General features: G+C 40.7%; 1 protein-coding gene across 3 annotated transcripts in view; it reads left to right on the top strand.

The window, feature by feature from the left end:
• Window positions 1–17,979, top strand: part of EIF2AK3 (eukaryotic translation initiation factor 2 alpha kinase 3) — a 64,707-nt gene that overhangs the window by 25,913 nt on the left and 20,815 nt on the right. For all 3 annotated transcript variants that reach the window (XR_010601642.1, XM_042855587.2, XM_008169718.4), the window contains exons 3-8: window positions 4,425–4,619; window positions 7,394–7,524; window positions 11,457–11,691; window positions 11,960–12,122; window positions 16,955–17,092; window positions 17,678–17,800. Coding sequence is in view for 2 of the 3 variants with exons in the window: in XM_042855587.2 (XP_042711521.2) it covers window positions 4,425–4,619; window positions 7,394–7,524; window positions 11,457–11,691; window positions 11,960–12,122; window positions 16,955–17,092; window positions 17,678–17,800 (985 nt within the window). In the remaining variant the exon portion in view is untranslated. The remainder of the gene's footprint in view (window positions 1–4,424; window positions 4,620–7,393; window positions 7,525–11,456; window positions 11,692–11,959; window positions 12,123–16,954; window positions 17,093–17,677; window positions 17,801–17,979) is intronic.

The following is a 17,979-nucleotide window of genomic DNA, read 5'->3' as shown; positions in this document are numbered from 1 at the left end:
AAGACATTTTACTTTAAATGTCTTCCATATTTTTGCTATCATATGGAAGCTCAGCAACTCTGAAACAGGAAAAGTTGACAGTGTTTTGACACCAGATTTCACCCAGCTCTAGTGTTTGAACATGAACGTGTCATGATAATTGCTTTCTACAACAAGACTTTGGTCATAGAATGAAACGTAGGAATATTGTTTCTATTAAATAACTTATGGAAGCTTTAAAAAAAACAACAAGGAGTCTGGTGGCACCTTAAAGACTAACAGATTTATTTGGGCATAAGCTTTCGTGAGTAAAAACCTCACTTTTTCGGATGCATCCGAAGCTTATGGAAGCTTTAGCACTTTAGATTCCTTTTATGCCTGTTCATTTGAGCCCCTTCTAAAATGAAATTGTAGCTTTACCCCTTTCCTGTTCCAACCTGTACCGGAATCTCACATGCGATGCCCTCCTTTCCAGTCAACAGTCTAGACAATGAATTCCCTGGTAGCATGTGCCATTTCTTGTTGTTATGCCTTTTTGCTTTTGTTAAGGCTTTTAGAAATTGCATTACCTCACCAGCCTGCTTGGTGATTGTGCAGAGACTGATTCCAATTGGCTGCTTGGTATGATACTGCCAGCCAATGTATGAATTTCAACTTAAAAACTCTCATTTGAACTCTAGAGTGTGTATTTAAAGTGTTACTTCTGAAAGACATGCCACTTAACAATTATGTGCCATATTGCTGACCAGTGAAGCTGAACAAATAGCTATTTACATTGACTGATCAGAGGAATGCGTAAGTGCATCATGGTAACCTACATTTGCTGTGCCAAGAGATTTGCAGCTGACTGCCTGTGTGACTCACTCCTTGGATTAGGAGGTGAGGTAATGCTTTTGAGATAGAGGGTGATGTCATTTCTTTACCTGAGTTGCATGCCGATGCTGATTTTTGTTGCTCTCAAGGAATTGGTCCCTTTCTGCTTCCTCAGATATACGGGGCAACAGTTGAAATAACTTATGAATTCTGGTACTAATTCTCTATCTTTGTAGGGACCTTGCAAGTAAGATGGTTTACATTTTCTTTCTCCCTCTCTATTTTTTTTATATATACCTAAACTGAAGGTATTATAAACTGAGAGAAATTCAGAAGATTTCTTTCAAACCTGCTTCCGAACTGCAGAGTATAGATGCACTGAAAAAACCAAACAAAAGACAAAAGTGTCCTTCTATATTCAGATTTACCTCTGTTAAACAGATGGTGTAATATAATAAATCTGTTTTGGTCTCTGAATTTAGTTGAAATGACAGTACAGAAGCTATTTCAGCATTAGTTCTGTTGAAGAACTGATTAAAAAGGAGAACTTGCAACATAATAGTATCTGTCATTCAGTCTTCATATTTCTTCTTCCATGAACTGTTTCATACCAATGTAAATATACAGAAGGACAAACGTGCTGTTGGCACTTACTCATGTGAGTAGTCCCATTGACTGTAAGTGCATGAGTAAGAGCTCACCAGCATAATGGCGCCGCAGTCTGGTCAACTGATTTTTTTTTTTTTTTTCAGGCACCTGCTGACCAGACCTAACCGTCTCAGACCTGCTCTTTATCAATGTCCTTAGACTTGTACATTCTGGGAGAAAGTGGTTTAAATGCCTTAGTATTCAAGTCTGCATGTGCAAAACAGAGTAACACCAACCTACGAGAACTCTTCGGTGCTGTAATTAGTTGGATGGGTGAAAGTAGAATATCCATAAATTCTCAAGTAGTGATGGACCACTTGATTCACTCCATTCTTATAAACTGTACATTTGAAAGGCTTTATGCCATCACATAATAGTTTGGAATCCTTCACCAAAAAATTACCGCGTTATAAATATCCGTGAACAAACTTATGCTATGAAACAGATGTGTTGTAATTCTTAACTCCTCTATACTGCGCAAAAATCTAACTTTTAAAATTGGCTCAAATTCTGTTCAAGATGCAACTTTGACGCCTGAAAGCATGTGATCATCTGTTAGTCTTATTTTGAGAAAGATACCTTGCAAAGTCCTCGTCTGTATTTCATGAGAGCAATCTTCTTTAATGATTTTAAATAGCAACTTTCAAACTGTTAATTCTCTCATTACTTTACTTAACCACATGTTGCTATAGATCTGTATTGTGTAAGTACTTGTTTTCCTTAGTTATCATATAGGGTTTTTTAATTATATACAAGCAGTAAATCAAAATGCAACATTTTTCATGCATCTTGCTCCTCCATACCTGACTGGATATCCCATTTTTGTCTTTCCTGTTTTATATTGTAAATTCTTGAATTTGGAAACATATCTTACTCTGCTTTGTAGTGTACCTCATACACTAGCAGGACTTTATTTTAATTACCTCTGCCAATTAAATGTTTTTAGTAAATAACTATGCAAAGGAAAGATGTCATGAACTGCTGTGTCTAGGTTTGTGCAAAGCTCTGCTTTTTTTTTTAAATATTATTTTCCTAGCTGGAGTTTCTTGGGAGTTGAGACACAAAGTAAAGCTTCTCTGGTTTGCTCAGTTCTAAAGACCTAAACTCTCAAATGGGGTATTTTTTGTTTAGGACTTGCTTTATCAGTGTGAGCACTTAATTGCTGTGCTGGTTATGAATGGGAAAACCTACTGTGAATTTCACTTTGGTTAAATTTCATAAGTTCTGGTCATGCTAGAATTTGAACTATAGCCCCAGATATAAATGAAGAAAATCATTAAAGCACAGTGAGACCATATAAAATGTTGGCTGGCATCTTGCTATTTCATTTTTACTGAGAATAAGATCAGTTTATTATTGCTGAGTTGATTTGTATTCATATTTTTAATTTTGCTAAGGCTTTGTTTATACCTAGTAATTTTAGCTTGCAGGTTTAATTGATATATAGTAAATGCTAGAAACCACCAAAGTCTTGTCTACAGCTGAACTGGTGGTAGCATAAGTGAAAGATTCTGCACAAATTTTCTATTGTAGAAGTTGTCTTAGGTGCTGTTCTGTCTAGTGGCAAGGCTAGGGAGGTAGGACTTCAGGCTCTGTCCTTGGCTCTGTAACTAAATTGCATTATAGCCTTGGACAAATCCCTTAAGAGTGACCTGCAAAGGAGTGATATTTAAATATATTGGGTTTGTTTTTCGCAGCTTTACAGTGTATAAGAAGCCATGAAAAGTATTTTGTTAGATTGGTTCTGTACATTTTTTTATCTACCTGGAAATATGAAATGTAAAGTATGGGTCGTCTTTGGCTCTGTTGGAAGATCACTAATCTAGTGTGCCAGATGTTTTCCTTGCACTTGCACTTCATAGGATGTGAATTCAATGAGATTAGGTTGTTGGGCATTGACAAAAGAGACCATGGTTCTGAAATAGCAGTAAGGTTTGCCATGTTAATCCACATACTGAAGAGTTAAGAATTTGAAGATTAGTTTCCAGCTATTCTTGGCACAGCAGAGCCATTGCAGCTCCATAGAATTAGTTGAGATCTATCAGGATGTTAAGATTGTTAATCAGTCCCCAAGTACTCATTGACTGTGAGTCATACTTCCGACCTATGATGTCCATGAAAATCTGAATGTACTGGAAACTGAATTCTCTACTCCTTTGAGGATTATTTGACCTGCTGTATGTTGAAAATGAAATACTTAAAATTTAGTTGAACAATGTTTTGTGTGTGATGGTGGTGTGTGTTTTCGGGGGGAGGGGTTAGACCTACAGGTGTAGGAAGCAAGAAATTCAGAAATAAAACCCAAACTCTGAATTTATCCTGTACACCAGTCACAGCATTGTTAAGGCCCAGCAGGGTTAATGTACTTTCTGGAGCTCAATAAATATGAAGGCACAATGGTGTAAATTAGAGAGGGTTCTCATATTGCTTCACAATTTTCCCTTTCATGGGATTGTCTCCTAACCATACTGCAAGGAAAGGTAGGGTTCATAAGTATCAGCCAATGGGCTCTTAAAAGAGCAGAGGGCAAAGGCAATGTGATATTTATAATATAATATAACAACTCTCTTTTGAAAGCATCACAAAATGCATGTAGTAATGGCTGTTCACCCTCCTATAGAAATGTCATCATTGTTTTCCATTAGTATCATATATTTTACACAAAGTAGATGAATGCTATCCCATCAGCTGACTGAACTTTATTATAAATTTAGCAATCCCTTAAAACCTGGCACAAAGCACTAACCCATTTTTTTTCCCTTTTAGAAATTGAACAGGGGAAGTTTAATAGTTTTTGGTTTTGGTCTAAATGTACACACAAACACTCAGTTAACTTTATTTCTGACAGTTTGCCTTTCTGATAGTTGGGAAAAAATTAAGGTATGCTGTCATCTAACACCATACTTGATTCTGAGAAAAACGTTTCTGGCTCTATGGCATTATGTGTGTGTTGTTGTGTACTCAGTTTTATTTAATGCTTTTAGGTATTTGGGAATAAGATGATCATTCCTTCCTTGGATGGAGATCTTTTCCAGTGGGATCGTGATCGAGAGAGCATGGAAGCTGTTCCTTTCACAGTTGAATCGCTGCTAGAGTCGTCCTACAAATTTGGAGATGACGTGGTTTTGGTTGGGGGAAAGTCCCTGACCACATATGGGCTGAGCTCATACTCGGGAAAGGTAAACATTTGACAATGGGGAAGTTGGTGGGTTTGTGTATGTATTTTTGAGAACTGTTTCTAAAAATGGAATGGGAGAGGGGAGCGGGGGCAGGAGGGTTTAGAACTTGAGATCTAATTCTAGTGTAAAACTGCGTGACTCACACAAGATTTGATTAGCTTTGCAACTTCGTTGGTCAACAAGTCCTGCTGGTGTCTGGGTTTGGAATAAACTTATCCTTGATGGGTATTCTGTCATTCAGCCTCCCAAATTTTCAAGAAAGAATTAGATGGTACATGAATTTCAATTTAGGTTTTCTATTCTGTAATCAAAAAAAACAAACAATTTAGAGCAAGCTGAAAAGGGTAGGGGTGTGTGTGTGTGTGTGTGTGAGAGAGATATAATATCTGGGTAGACCTGCGCTTATTTATGGCAAGTTTATTTTAGTACTTGTTATAAGAACTATTATTTACACTTTCTAAAGTCATATAAGATAACTAGTAGAACTACCCACTGACTGCCTACAGAAGATATTTTATTTTATTTATCAAAAAGCAACTTTTAAAAAATTCACAAATTGTCCACATTGTTGAAATATTTTGTTTTTTATGAAAAAAAAAGTGTGCCTTTCTATGTCTTCAAAATGTTGATTGAATACTGGTCAAATGATTGTCTAAAGTTTGCTTAGCAAAAACCAAATTTTTGCTAAAATCAATCTTGAGTGTTTTTCTTGTGGGGTGAAAAAGCTGGATGGAGAATTGAAAAAAATAAAGTGGTTCTATTTTGAACTGAACCTTCTACATTTTGTGAAAATTTCTCAAACTAGTTTTTTGTTTTTTTTCTTTATTGGCCAGCTCTCTTTAAATCAACCAGGTGCTTTAGTGCAGCAGGCTGAATGTAGTACACCTTCGGGGAATGGTATACAGCAGTCGCTAAAGATAGTGATGTTGAAGACCTGGGACTGCACAGTAGAGGAGTGCATGGGTTCCCTTTGAATCTCTGGTTGACAGTTGCACTGTATATGCTGCAGATGATGTTTGCATCCTTCTCGGGGGGGCAGTGGAGGGGGAAAAGAGCTTTTTGGGTTTCTTCTTCGACTTCTGGCTAGAATTCAGAGAAGCAGAGTTGCTCTGAACAGGGAAGAGTGTCCAGCCTTCTTTGGCCACAGAGTTAGTGACTTACAGTAACTCCTCACTTAAAGTCGTTCCGCTTAACGTTATTTCGTTGTTACGTTGCTGATCAATTGGGGAACATACTCCTTTAACGTTGTGCAATGCTCCACTCTTATGTTGTTTGGCTGCCTGCTTTCTCCACAGCTGGCAGCCTCCCTACCCTCCCGCCCGCCGGCAGACCCCGCAGATCAGCGTCTTCTCCCCCCCCCCTCCCCCACATCCTGCCCACGGCAATCAGCTGGCTTGTGGCGTTTAGGAGGGAGGGGGGAGGAGCGAGGACTCGGCGTGCTAGCTCCCCCTGCCTCCCAAATGCCGCAAGCCAGCTGATTGCCCCAGGCAGGAGGCAAGGAGGGAGGGAGGGGGAGCCTGCGCCAAGTCCTCCATCCTCCCTCCTGACTCGTAAACGCCACAAGCCAACTGATTGCCCCGGGCAGAAGGGAGAGGGGAGGAGCGAGGACTCGGTGCGTCTCTCCCCTCCCTCCCCTGCCTCCGGAACCCAGCAATCAGCTGGCTTGCAGCATTTAGAAGGGTGGGGAGGAGCCAGGACGCAGTGCGAAGTAAAGGGGAGGCGGGTCAAGGGGGGACGGGGTTGGAGGGAAAGAGTGGAGTGGGCAGGCTGAGGGTTGAGTCCCCTGCCCCTGGTGCTTGCAGAGTAGGGGAAGCTGCCCTGGAACCTAACACCCCTCCCCCCATTTACACTGATTCTTATGGGGAAATTGGATTTGCTTAACATCATTTCACTTAAAGTCGCATTTTTCAGAAACATAACTACAATGTTAAGTGAGGAGTTACTGTATAGCGTTTTGCAGGATGGTACTGACGAAGGGATTAAGGCTTCCTAGAGGGGAGATTGCCACCCACCTTCCTAAATTAAAATTGCCCACTTGGAAGACCTGAATTGGGAAAATTATTTCCGGTCTAGCTCCCCTAGGATTAGGAATGCTAAAGTCAGTGCCCTACTGCAGCAGGTAGATTGTGATACTCTTAATCACTCTCCAGGCTGACTAGGCAGCACTGAAAGAGTGTTATCTATTCTGTAGACAAGAAAACTGTTGTCTCAACACTTGATCCGTTACACTGGTATAAATCAGGAGTAGCTGGTTTGAATTCATTGGAGCTACATTGTGAAAGTAGTGTGACATCAAAACTGGGCTTTGGGAGTCTTATGGAAGCGGTTTTCTGAATCTTTCTATTTGTCAGCGTATGATGGGAGAAATGGAGAAGTATTGATCGTGGTGGAGTTGTGACTGCTGTATAAGTTGCATAAGAATTTGCTAAGAATTTAAGACCAAGATTTCCAAAAGTGACTAGTGATTCTTAGGTCCCCAGTCAGAGACTTATTAGCACTTTCTGAAAATCGCAGCTCTCTGAGTACCCATCACCTGAAAATAAAGGCCTTTTTAAGGTGTCTCAGGTTGAATCAGATTGGCCACCCAAAAATTAAGAACCCCAAAATGACTACTAGTTTTTTAAATGTTGGCCTATGTCTCTAAATCATTTTGCTCGTAAGGAGCCGAAAAATTCTCCAAAGATTTGTTGACTTTGAATGTCATCATTGAGCTACCTAGTTTGCATTCATGTTGATGTTCCAAGCCTATGTGAATTTCTTTTCTTCTCCCTTAGGTGAAGTACATATGCTCAGCTATAGGCTGTCGCCGCTGGGATGATGATGAAACAGAACAAGAAGATATTCTTCTCCTGCATCGAACCCAGAAAACAGTCCGTGCTGTCGGGCCACGTAGTGGCAATGAGAAGTATGTATGAGTACAGTTTGTGGTCTTAGAGCTGTTCTTAAGACAGTGTGACAGTAGTGAGTGGCAACAAACACGTCTTTTAATTCTTATTGCTTCAGGATTTGATATTCTTTTACCCCTATTGAATTGGGAATTTCTGGGGTTTTAGCCTTCCCACTAGAGATCTGCCAGACTTCTGTTATTTGGATTCTTACTCTGTGCTTTCTAACTTTTTGAGGAAATCTCTCTAACCTCAGGGTATGTCTATACTACTCGCCGGATTGGCAGTTAGCAATCGATCCAGCAGGGGTCGATTTATCGCCTCTAGCCTAGACGCGATAAATTGACCCCCGAGCGCTCTCCCGTCGACTCCTGTACTCCACCACCGTGAGAGGCGCAGGCAGAGTTGACTGGGGAGCGGCAGTAGTCGACTCACCGTAGTGAAGACACCACAGTGAGTAGGTCCGTAGACCAGGGCTCTGTCTCCAGTTGTGTCATAGATGAAGTAAGAAGGTACCTGGACATTTAGTCTACCCTTCCTATATCAAATGGGAATGACTTTTCCTTAGACTTGACTACGTCTAATGAGTTTGCCAAAGATGCCAAACTATGGAAACATTACCACTCTGCTCATCCTAACTATTACAAGTATTTCCGAGTATACAAATTGAAATGTGTCCTTTTCCAACGTAAGCAAGTTGCTCCTGGTTTTATTGCTATTTTTCAATGTTCTTTTCCCCACCTCTTTACCTTAATAACCTTTTGTATATTTTTATACTCAATGTTTACACTTCTAATTTTCAACATAACTCTTTTAAAAATAAAAACACTTATTCCTTTAGTCCTTTAAACCCTATTCTCAAATCCCTTTATTTTGGCTGATCACTTACAGCCTATTACAGCTTCTCTGTATTACTTACAAAGCCATGGAGACCAGAATAGTGCACAGTAATTTTTAATGCAGCCATACCAATGCACTTATTTTATATGGGATCATATATCCTAGAATCATAGATTTTTAACTTCCAAAGTGAAGTACTTTGCATGTGGCTTCATTGAATATCCTCTTGTTGAATTCAGATCAGTTCACCAATTTGTCAAGATCCCGCTGAATTTTAATCTTGTCCTCCAAAGTGCTTGCAACCCCTCCCAGTTTGGTGTTATCTACAGATTTTATAAGCAGACTTTCTACTTCATTATCCACGTTGTTAATGAAATACTGAATAGTGCAGGACCCCACTTGATATGCCCTCCCAGTTGGAAAGCGAACCATCAATAACTTTTTGAGAATGGTATTTCAACTAGTTGTGCACCCAACGGAGCTGGAGATGAGGAGATTGGGGTGTGGGAGAGGCTTAGGGCTGGGGCAGGAGGTTGGAGTGCAGGGGATGAGGGGTTTGGGGTGCAGGAGGGGGCTCAGGGCTGAGGCAGAGACTTGGGGTGCAGGAGGGAGTCAAGGCTCTGTGCTGGGGGTCCAGGCTCTGGGGTAGGGCTGGGGGTGAAGGGGTTGGGGGGCCTCAGGTTTGGGGCTCTGGTCTGGGGCAGGGGATTGGGGTGCAGGCTTATCTCGGGCAGCTCCGGTCAGCGGTGCAGTGGAGGTGCTAAGGCAGGCTTCCTGCCTGTCCTGGTACTGCAGACCACGCCGCTCCACAGAAGCGGCCAGCAGCAGGTCCGGCTCCTAGGTGGAGGCGCACAAGTGGCTCAGCATGGCTCTCGCTCTCAGGCACCACATTTCCCAGCTCCCATTGGCCAGTTCCCGGCCAGTGGGAGTGCGGAGCCGGTACTTGGGGTGGGGGCAGCGCACAGAGCCCTGTGGCCCCTCGCCTAGGAGCCGGACCTGCTGCTGGCCGCTTCCTGGATGCAGCACTATGTCAGAACCGGTAGGGACTAGCCTGCCTTAGCCGGGCAGCACCGCCGACGGGACTTTTAATGGCCCGGTCAGCAGTGCTGACCAGAGCCACTGCGACCCAGTGCCTTACATTCCGCGACCCAGTACTGGGTCGCGACCCACAGTTTGAAAACCATTGCCCTAGAATGACTTTCATCAGGCCCCACCTTCTTGAGTACATCTAACTTAACTAAATATTTTTTTTAACCTGTTCTTTCCCTATTTTGGCTTGTGTTCCTTCTCCCTTTTTGTTAATATTAATTGTGTTAAGCATCTGGTCACAATTAACATTTTTAGTGAAGAATGAAGCCAACAGGCATTAAACACCTTAGCCTTCTTGATGTCATCATTTATTAGCTTTTCTTCCTCGTTAAGTAGAGAACCTACACTTTCCTTCATCTTTCTCTTGCTCCAAATATATTTATTGGCCCTCTTGTTACCTTTTATGTCACTTGCTAGATGTAATTTTGTGCCTTAGCCTTTCTGAATTTGTCCCTACTTGTGCTATTCTTTGTACTTCTCGCAGCAATTGGTCCGTATTTTCACATTTTGTAGGATTCTTTGATTTTTCAGGTCATTAAAGAGTTCCTGATGGAGCTATCTTGGCCTCTTACTATTCTTCCTATCTTTCCTTCACCTCAGTATAGTTTTGTAGTTGTGCCTCTAATACTGTTGCTTTCAGAAACTGAGTTCTCCTGAACTCTTTCCCTTAGGTTTCCTTCCTGTCGGACCTTATTTACCAGTTCTCTTTGTTCAAGTCTGCTTTTTTTGAAGTCCAGTGTCCTTATTCTGCCACTTTCTCTCCTTCCTTTCCTTGGAATAATGAAATCTATCACTTCTTGATCACTTTCACCTTCGGATTCTCTACCAATTCCTCCCCGTTGATCAGAATCAAGTCAAAAATGGCTGTCTGCCCTCCTCACCTACACTTTCTATATTTAAATTTTAAAAAACTTCTATAGGCACCTATTTCATATGGTTAAAAAACAGTGAGAGATCAAAAGCAGTTCTTTCCCTGGCAACATTGTAGGGAGTGTTTATATGGTCGCTTTGATTTTGGTCCTGAATAGTAGCTTTTATTTTATAAATTTCAGTAGAAAAAGATAAAAGTTGAACATATTTTATATATAAATATATGTTTTAAATTGGCAGTCTCTGGGGCCTGGTAAGTTTACAATATGGTCCTATATATCTTTGGGCACCCAAACATATTGTTACTTATGAATAAGTATTTCGCCCCTTTGTCATTCAATGTGAACTGCTGTCAAAACTGTGAGTGTCTTGACAGTTCTAGCATTGTTCTGCACAGTCTTTCTATTCATGTTAATAGTTCTCAATATTTCTGTCTTTGTTTATTTGTACCATAAAGCTAATGGATCTCTGGCATCTAGGATACAGAACTATCCCAACCCACATTGCTGATATAGTCTTTCTACAAAAAATCTACCTTCTTTCTAGATAGGTTAGATTAGGGGATGATCAGTTCTAGTTACACTGATGTCCTTTATCAACAAATTGCAGTCGTAGTTTGCTTTGTCCCCAGAATCCCATCTCTACAACTAGCATAAAATTTCACAAGTTGTAAATTGCTTGATATTTAAGAAAAGCTGCTATATGCCTAAAGACCTTATTTTAAAGTACTGTAAAGTTCTTAAATTCTAATGTATTTGTTGCTATTCTCTGATAAGGTCTTCCTGGGTAAACAGCTACACTGGTATTTAACTGACTGATATAGTCCTTAATGCTTGCCTCCCCTTCCTCCCTCCCCCATCAAACTTTGATGTCTCTCTTTAATTACTTCAACTTCTCAACTCATAATAAGTCATTTTTGGTGGAAAAAAACTGTACACTTGTTTTGTGTCTTGCATTCTGGAAATAGCACAGTTAAGTGTGTTTTAACACTCGCTCTAGAGGTGCAGTTTAGTTCAGTGGACTATCACTGAATTTACTGCAGAAATGCTAGTGACATGTCATATCAAGTTTCATTTACAGATTTCTAAGATGGGTGGTTGGGGTTTCCTTTTAAACCTCTTTTCTAGAAACCCTTTTTCTTTTTCACTTTAAGGTGGAATTTTAGTGTTGGCCACTTTGAACTGCGTTATGTCCCAGATGTCGAAACTAGCGTGGGATTTATTGAGAGCAATTTTAAATCAAGTATAAACAAAGAAGAGTCTAAAATCATTTCGGATGTGGAGGAGCAGGAGGCTGTGATGAAGGATACAGTGATAAAGGTTTCAGTAGCCGACTGGAAGGTTATGGCTTTTAATAAGCAGGGAGGACATCTGGAATGGGAATACCAGGTATTGGACATGGGAAAGTATTAAATGTTATGGAAATTTAAGTTTTACAGAATTACAGAAGAATGTCATGCATTTTGATTTAATGCACATCTGCTGAGGTGGAAAAAATGTATCTCCCTGTAGTATTTTGTATTGAAGTTTTATATTTTGAGCTACTGAGCGGCTACGAATTGAACCAGGGATTTTCAAGCATAAGAGTTATTTAGAACAAATCTCTGTTAAATCTATCAAGTTATTTTAAATTGCCCTTTCCTTCCTTACTCTTCAGTTTTGCACTCCAATTGCTTCTGCTTGGCTGGTTAGAGATGGGAAAGTCTTTCCCATCAGTCTTTTTGATGATACAAGTTACACCGCTAACAAAGAGGCCCTAGAAGATGAAGAGGATCTTGTGGAAGCTGCCAGAGGAGCCACAGAGTCTAGTGTCTATTTAGGTGAGATGTCTACTGCGATGCCTTTTGTTTAGCATTATCCTTCTCTCAACCTTCTAAAAACCTCAGTAAACCAGGTGGTTTCAAGTTAGATTCAGAATTCAAGGCCAGAACGGACTATTAGATCATCAAGTCTGACTCACTGTATAATACATGCCAGAGAACTTCACCCAGTTACTCCTGTGTTGAGCCCAATAACTTGTGTTGACTAAAGAATATTGTCCAGAAAGGCATCCATTGATTTGAAGACTTCAGGAGACTGGTAGTTTGTTCCAGTGGTTCATTACCCTCGCTGTTGTAAATGTGTGCCTTATTTCAAAGTTCAAATGTTCTGCATTTAACTTCCAGCTGTTGATTTTTGTTATGCCTTTCTTGTCCTCTGTCCCCTTATTTTGATTGGATAATTGAATCCCTGCCCTATGAACTTTCCAAGAAGCTACCATGCTACCTTTTTTGTCCTGACTGGATGAATTTGGTTTCCAGGGCAAAAATACTGTTCCAAATCTGAAATGTGTATTCCATGAATATTCTGTGCTTTTTGTGTCATCCTTGTCAGTAATCCCTTTGGCTTGCACGTTCATAGAAACTGAACACCAAAGGGCATGAACACAGTCATATCAAACGTGGTTAAAACTTTGAGGAAAAACTTGTGGTTGAAGGAGTTGCTGTGTTCACCCTGTTCTAACTACAAGCTGCAGTATGCCCCCAATGGTCACATGAATAACTCATCTGATTGTTTTGACCAAATGTAACAGGGTAGTTGTGTTTTTTATTATTTATTTATTTATTTACTTTAAGTCTATTCACCTATAAAATGCACTTTCCATTTTGACTCTGAAATGTGGGCTTATGTATAGTCTTGGTATTTTTGGACTAATAGAGTTCTAAAGCTTTTTTAAAAGTGGGATTTAGTTAATGGGAGACGGTTTTATTGCCTGATACAGACTTCTCTGCTTTCAGACCATTGGTTTTAGTCACATTAAGACTTTTTTCTGCATTGACTACTGAGACTTAGTTACCATATATGAAATTTTGGCTGAAATTTCTGTAAATTAAGTCTCATCCAGTGGTCAGAATTTATTTTATGTGGTTTGTAACAGCCTTGAGTATTGTGCCATCTGCTTTCCTTCCCCTTAGCGCCATTAAATTTCTTACCACTGACTTCACTCTAGGTAAATGCACTGAGGCCTCCTGAGGCTGTTTATATTAGACCTTTTATTTCCCTTCTCTTTTCTCAGCAGGGATAACACCAGTATTGCTGTTCTAATGGTAGTCTGTAGTGAGAGCATTTCCATAGACAAGCCAATGGCGTTTTAACTACCATGTCATCTTGCAAATGTACAAAAAAGACAAATATAAATCTGAGGTTGACTGTGATTTTGCATTCCTCCCCTCCTCCCCATTGTAACAGGTAACATCAGTGCTCTTATTAGTGGTATTGCTGGGGCTTTGTCAGCTTGTGTTGCTGGCTCTTGGACAAAAAGTGAATAGCATGATGAATATTTCTAAAAGGGAAAGTATGTGTAGTTGGTTAGTAACTGAGAGCCCAGAACAGTTAAAGGGCAGCTCGGATGGCCTGTGTTTTAGAATGAAGAGAACAGTGAACATGGGGGAGGGATAGCTCAGTGGTTTGAGCATTGGCCTGCTAAACCCAGGATTGTGAGTTCAATCCTTGAGGGGGCCACTTAGGGATCTGGGGCAAAATCAGTACTTGGTCCTGCTAGTGAAGGCAAGGGGCTGGACTCGATGACCTTGCAAGATCCCTTCCAGTTCTAGGAGATGGGATATCTCCATTAATTATTATTATTATTATTTTATTATATTTTTAAAATTCATGTAGGCTAGTTACTTTGCATATGAAGAAATCTATTTTCAAACACTTTCTCTTTACAGCAAACTGTAAAGTCTATATTCTATTACTTAACGCTTGTTAGTATAGATTTCTGGTTCCTTCATCTAAGCTGCTTGATTCACAAATATCCAAAAGTTCCTCAAACTTCTTGGATTACCAGGGTCTGGAATTTTGAACTGTCTCTTGATTTAGGATAAGGAGTCCTTTGCATCACTCTACCAATTTCTGCTTATGCTCTTTGTTTGAGTAGCTGTGCCAAAGTTGTTCTGGGTGGGGAATAAGAAATGGAAGGGACAACCACCCTTCTTCTGCACCTGTTAGTTAATAGTGGTGCTGTGGCAATGGACGCTATGCTGTTCCACGTTAAATAATGCTTAGTTGTGATGGTGGCCTGACTCCCCATCTGTAGATACAAATGTTTCTCCCAACCATAGGCGCCGACTCCGGGGGTGCTCCGGGGCTCAAGCACCCATGGAAAAAAAATAGAGGGTGCTCAGCACCCAGGAGTCAGAGCTTGAGTGTGGAATCTGATTTCTGTGCTGCTAACAACTTCTGTCCCTGAGGTAGGGATTTAGTTTATAATCCGAGGCAGGGTGATTACGATAAAAGGCTGGTCATTTAAATTGAATTAAGGATTGTTAGGTGATCCTGAAAGCGTTCCCAGGCACTCCATTTAAAAGTTAGGAAACAAAGGGTAGGAATAAATGGTCCATTTTCAGAATGGAAATAAGTAAATAGTGGTGTCCCCCGAGGAGCTTGTACTGTTCTGGGACCAGTGCTGTTCAACATATTAACAAATGATATGCAAAAAGGGATAAACAGCGAGGTGGCAAAGTATGCAGATAATACAAAAATTACTCACGATAGTTAAGTCCCAAACAGACTGCAAAGAATTACAAAGGTGTCTCACAAAACTGGGTGACTTGACAACAAAATGGCAGATGAAATACAATGTTAAATGCAAAGTAATGCACATACATACAAAGTGATGGTGCCTAGATTAGCTGTTACCCATCAAGAAAGAGATCCTGGAGTCATTTGCAGTACTTGGGAAGCACTATGTTTCCAGAGAACTGCAAATTGATAAGAATCCTTCTCACTGTGCCTGTATCATCCTGAATTCATTCTCCAGCTTCAGAAGACTTAAAAATTATCCCCAGTCATCAATGGGACAGATGCAACTGAATAATGTAGTTGTCTTTAACGTCATCAAAACAATACCAGGGAACCTACATGTAAATAAGATTACTGACAGTTTCATCCAGAAAGCTACAATGAGATGTAATTTTTTAAACTGGGACATTAGTGATGACAGCTTTTAGATCACTGCAATGATTTTAATATACTGTAATTCAGGAGAATGTAATTATGTAGTTCATAACAATTGGATCATTATTAAAATAGTAAGGAGACCAATGATAGATGTACATTCAATAACTAGAATATGAAAAGTGTATAAATATGTTGAAAATCCCCTCAAAACTGGCAGAGTGCCCCCCAAACACACACACCTCTTCAAAAGCACCCACCTGCAAAAACAAAAATCAGCACCTATGCTCCCAATAATACAGTGTTGATTGCACCCTCTCAGAGGGTTAAGTGTGTGATATTTGTTTTTAGTTTGGGTGGGGACCCTCTGAAATGTTTCATCTACTTATACTCCTGGGGGAATTCCGATCCACTGCGCGCACACAGAATTTTATCTTTTCTGCAAAAAAAAAAATATTTCTGCTCCACAAGTGCTGCAGTTCCACCTTTTGCCCACCAGAGGCCGCTGTGGCACCAGAACAGCCAACAGTATGAACGCAGCCAGCTGTTCTGGTGCCACAGCGGCCTCTGGTGGGCAAAAGGCAGAACTGCAGTACTTGTGGAGCAGAATGTATTTTTTGTGCGAGGGGGAAAAAAATTCGGTGCATGCACATTGGCATAGAATTCCCCCAGGAGTAGGAGTTCATTACAACATCCTGCCTGCGGAGCCAGGTTAGGACAGAGAGTGGGGCGCGCAGGGTTGCTGGGGTTCAGAATGGCTAGTGGGCGGGAGGACAGACTGGGGTGCGGGCTCAGGAGCTGGTGGGGTGACAGCATTGAGCCTGGAGTTGAATGAGAGTGGGGGTGCAAAGCTACACGGACGGGGAGGAGGGCTGCAGGAACACATGAGGATGGGGAAGGAGGCTGCATAGACCCATGGGGATGTGGGGTTCTGGGAGAGGGGCAGATGTGCCTGACTGAATGGGAGAGGCTTGGGGTCTGCATGGGGGAGGCTTCCGAACTCCCTAACAATCTCCCCCCCCCCCCCCGAAAAAAAAAACAAAAAACCTGTTTCATACTTCTCCCACGCACACCTAACAACCCTCCAGGTTCACTACAGGCTCCTTCCTTCTCCCTCAGCTCCTCTGTTACCCCGACTCCCCCAAGCCTTTGCACTGCTGCTGAAGGGTGCAGGAAATACAGTTCTGTATTGTCATTTAAATTAATTACTCAAAAGTGCTGTACTAATATGCCTAGTAAGGAATTTATTTGTCAAAAAAATTACCAGAATCTTTTTTTGGTCTGTATTGTTACAGACAAACTTGCTGACAGATATTTTGAAATAAATTACCAAAATAGTTGAAGCTGGCATGATTATATTGTGGTGTTTTGACAAATTTTTCAGAATTTTTAATTTTTTGGTGCAGAATTTTCCCAGGAGTAAACTTAAAAGGAACCCTCATCCTCAGTGGCATTCTGGTCATTGGCTCTGCATGGCTCCCAGGCTCTCTTGGTGTGGAGAGCAAGGAATGAGCCATAAATGGCTAAAACATTCTTCTCTGATTCTGAAGAGAAGAGTCAATTGTGCAGTACGTAAAAAGTTGATCTTAAATCCTTCATTTTCTCTTGAAACGCTAGGAGTCTTGAAACCATGTTCCTAGTTGTGCAACTTTATGCTGGGGGGGTGGAGTGAACTAAAGCTGAAGTCAAATATGCTCTCTGGTTTATTACTCAGGAATGTACAGAGGCCAGCTTTACCTTCAGTCGTCAGTCAGAATTTCTGAGAAGTTCCCAACCAACCCAAAGGCTCTGGAATCCAGAACCGACAATGCCGTTATCCCGCTGCCCACAATCAAGTGGAAACCTTTAATTCGTAAGTGACGATCCAGAGTTTTGCGAATTGTCTTTTTCAAAGCAGAATGTGACAAGACCATTCTTGTGACTTCCATTAACTGCAGAATTAGTCTGATGTCTCTAAGTGGAAGATTGTATTCTCCTTTGGAAACTGATTCTGTTCCATGCTTTAACATTTTTAATCTAAATGTTGAAGGTGAACTGCCTTTGATTTGTCATAGTGATTGACAGACTTCTTCTAATAATCAAAACTTCCACTGCCTGTAAATCAAATAGGCGTTCTGGTCCTATCAGAAAAGAAATAAATGATTATACTGATATGAATGGCACTTACTTGACTTATTTAAGAACTGATGGTGGGTTTGCGTGGGGGTTGTTTGGTTGGATTTTTTGTGTGAAGTGAGTGGTGGCTTTTTTAAAGATTGATTTCATCCTTAATATTTTACTTGCATGAAAATCAGTCAGTTCTTTAAAGTATTTATATTTTTTATTGCTGAACAATGGGAATTGTCACGGAATGAGGTCTAGTCAGGAAATGGTGGGAGTATAGTGGGTTGTTATAACACTTCTAGCTTTTAAAAAGGAATCTCCTGTCTCTGCCTAGATTCTCCGTCCAGGACTCCTGTATTGGTGGGGTCTGATGAATTTGATAAATGTCTCAGCAATGACAAGTTTTCTCATGAAGAGTACAGCAACGGAGCACTTTCAGTTCTGCAGTATCCATATGGTATGTGGCAACAGTGATGTGTTTTTTGTTCATTAACTGGTAACTATTGCCACTTGAAGCATACTGTTCAGAATTTGGGACAGTGTTTACCAGTAAAGCTCAGTAAATGCATTAGATAACTCTTAAATGTTAAGTATGATAGCAACTGGATTTATTGACCCTAAGTAAACCAGAAAACT

Source organism: Chrysemys picta, chromosome 5, assembly GCF_011386835.1.
Source record: "Chrysemys picta bellii isolate R12L10 chromosome 5, ASM1138683v2, whole genome shotgun sequence".
Lineage (NCBI taxonomy): Eukaryota > Metazoa > Chordata > Testudines > Emydidae > Chrysemys > Chrysemys picta.
The sequence above is the reverse complement of the archived record's forward strand: the minus strand, read 5'-3'. Positions and strand labels throughout refer to the sequence as shown.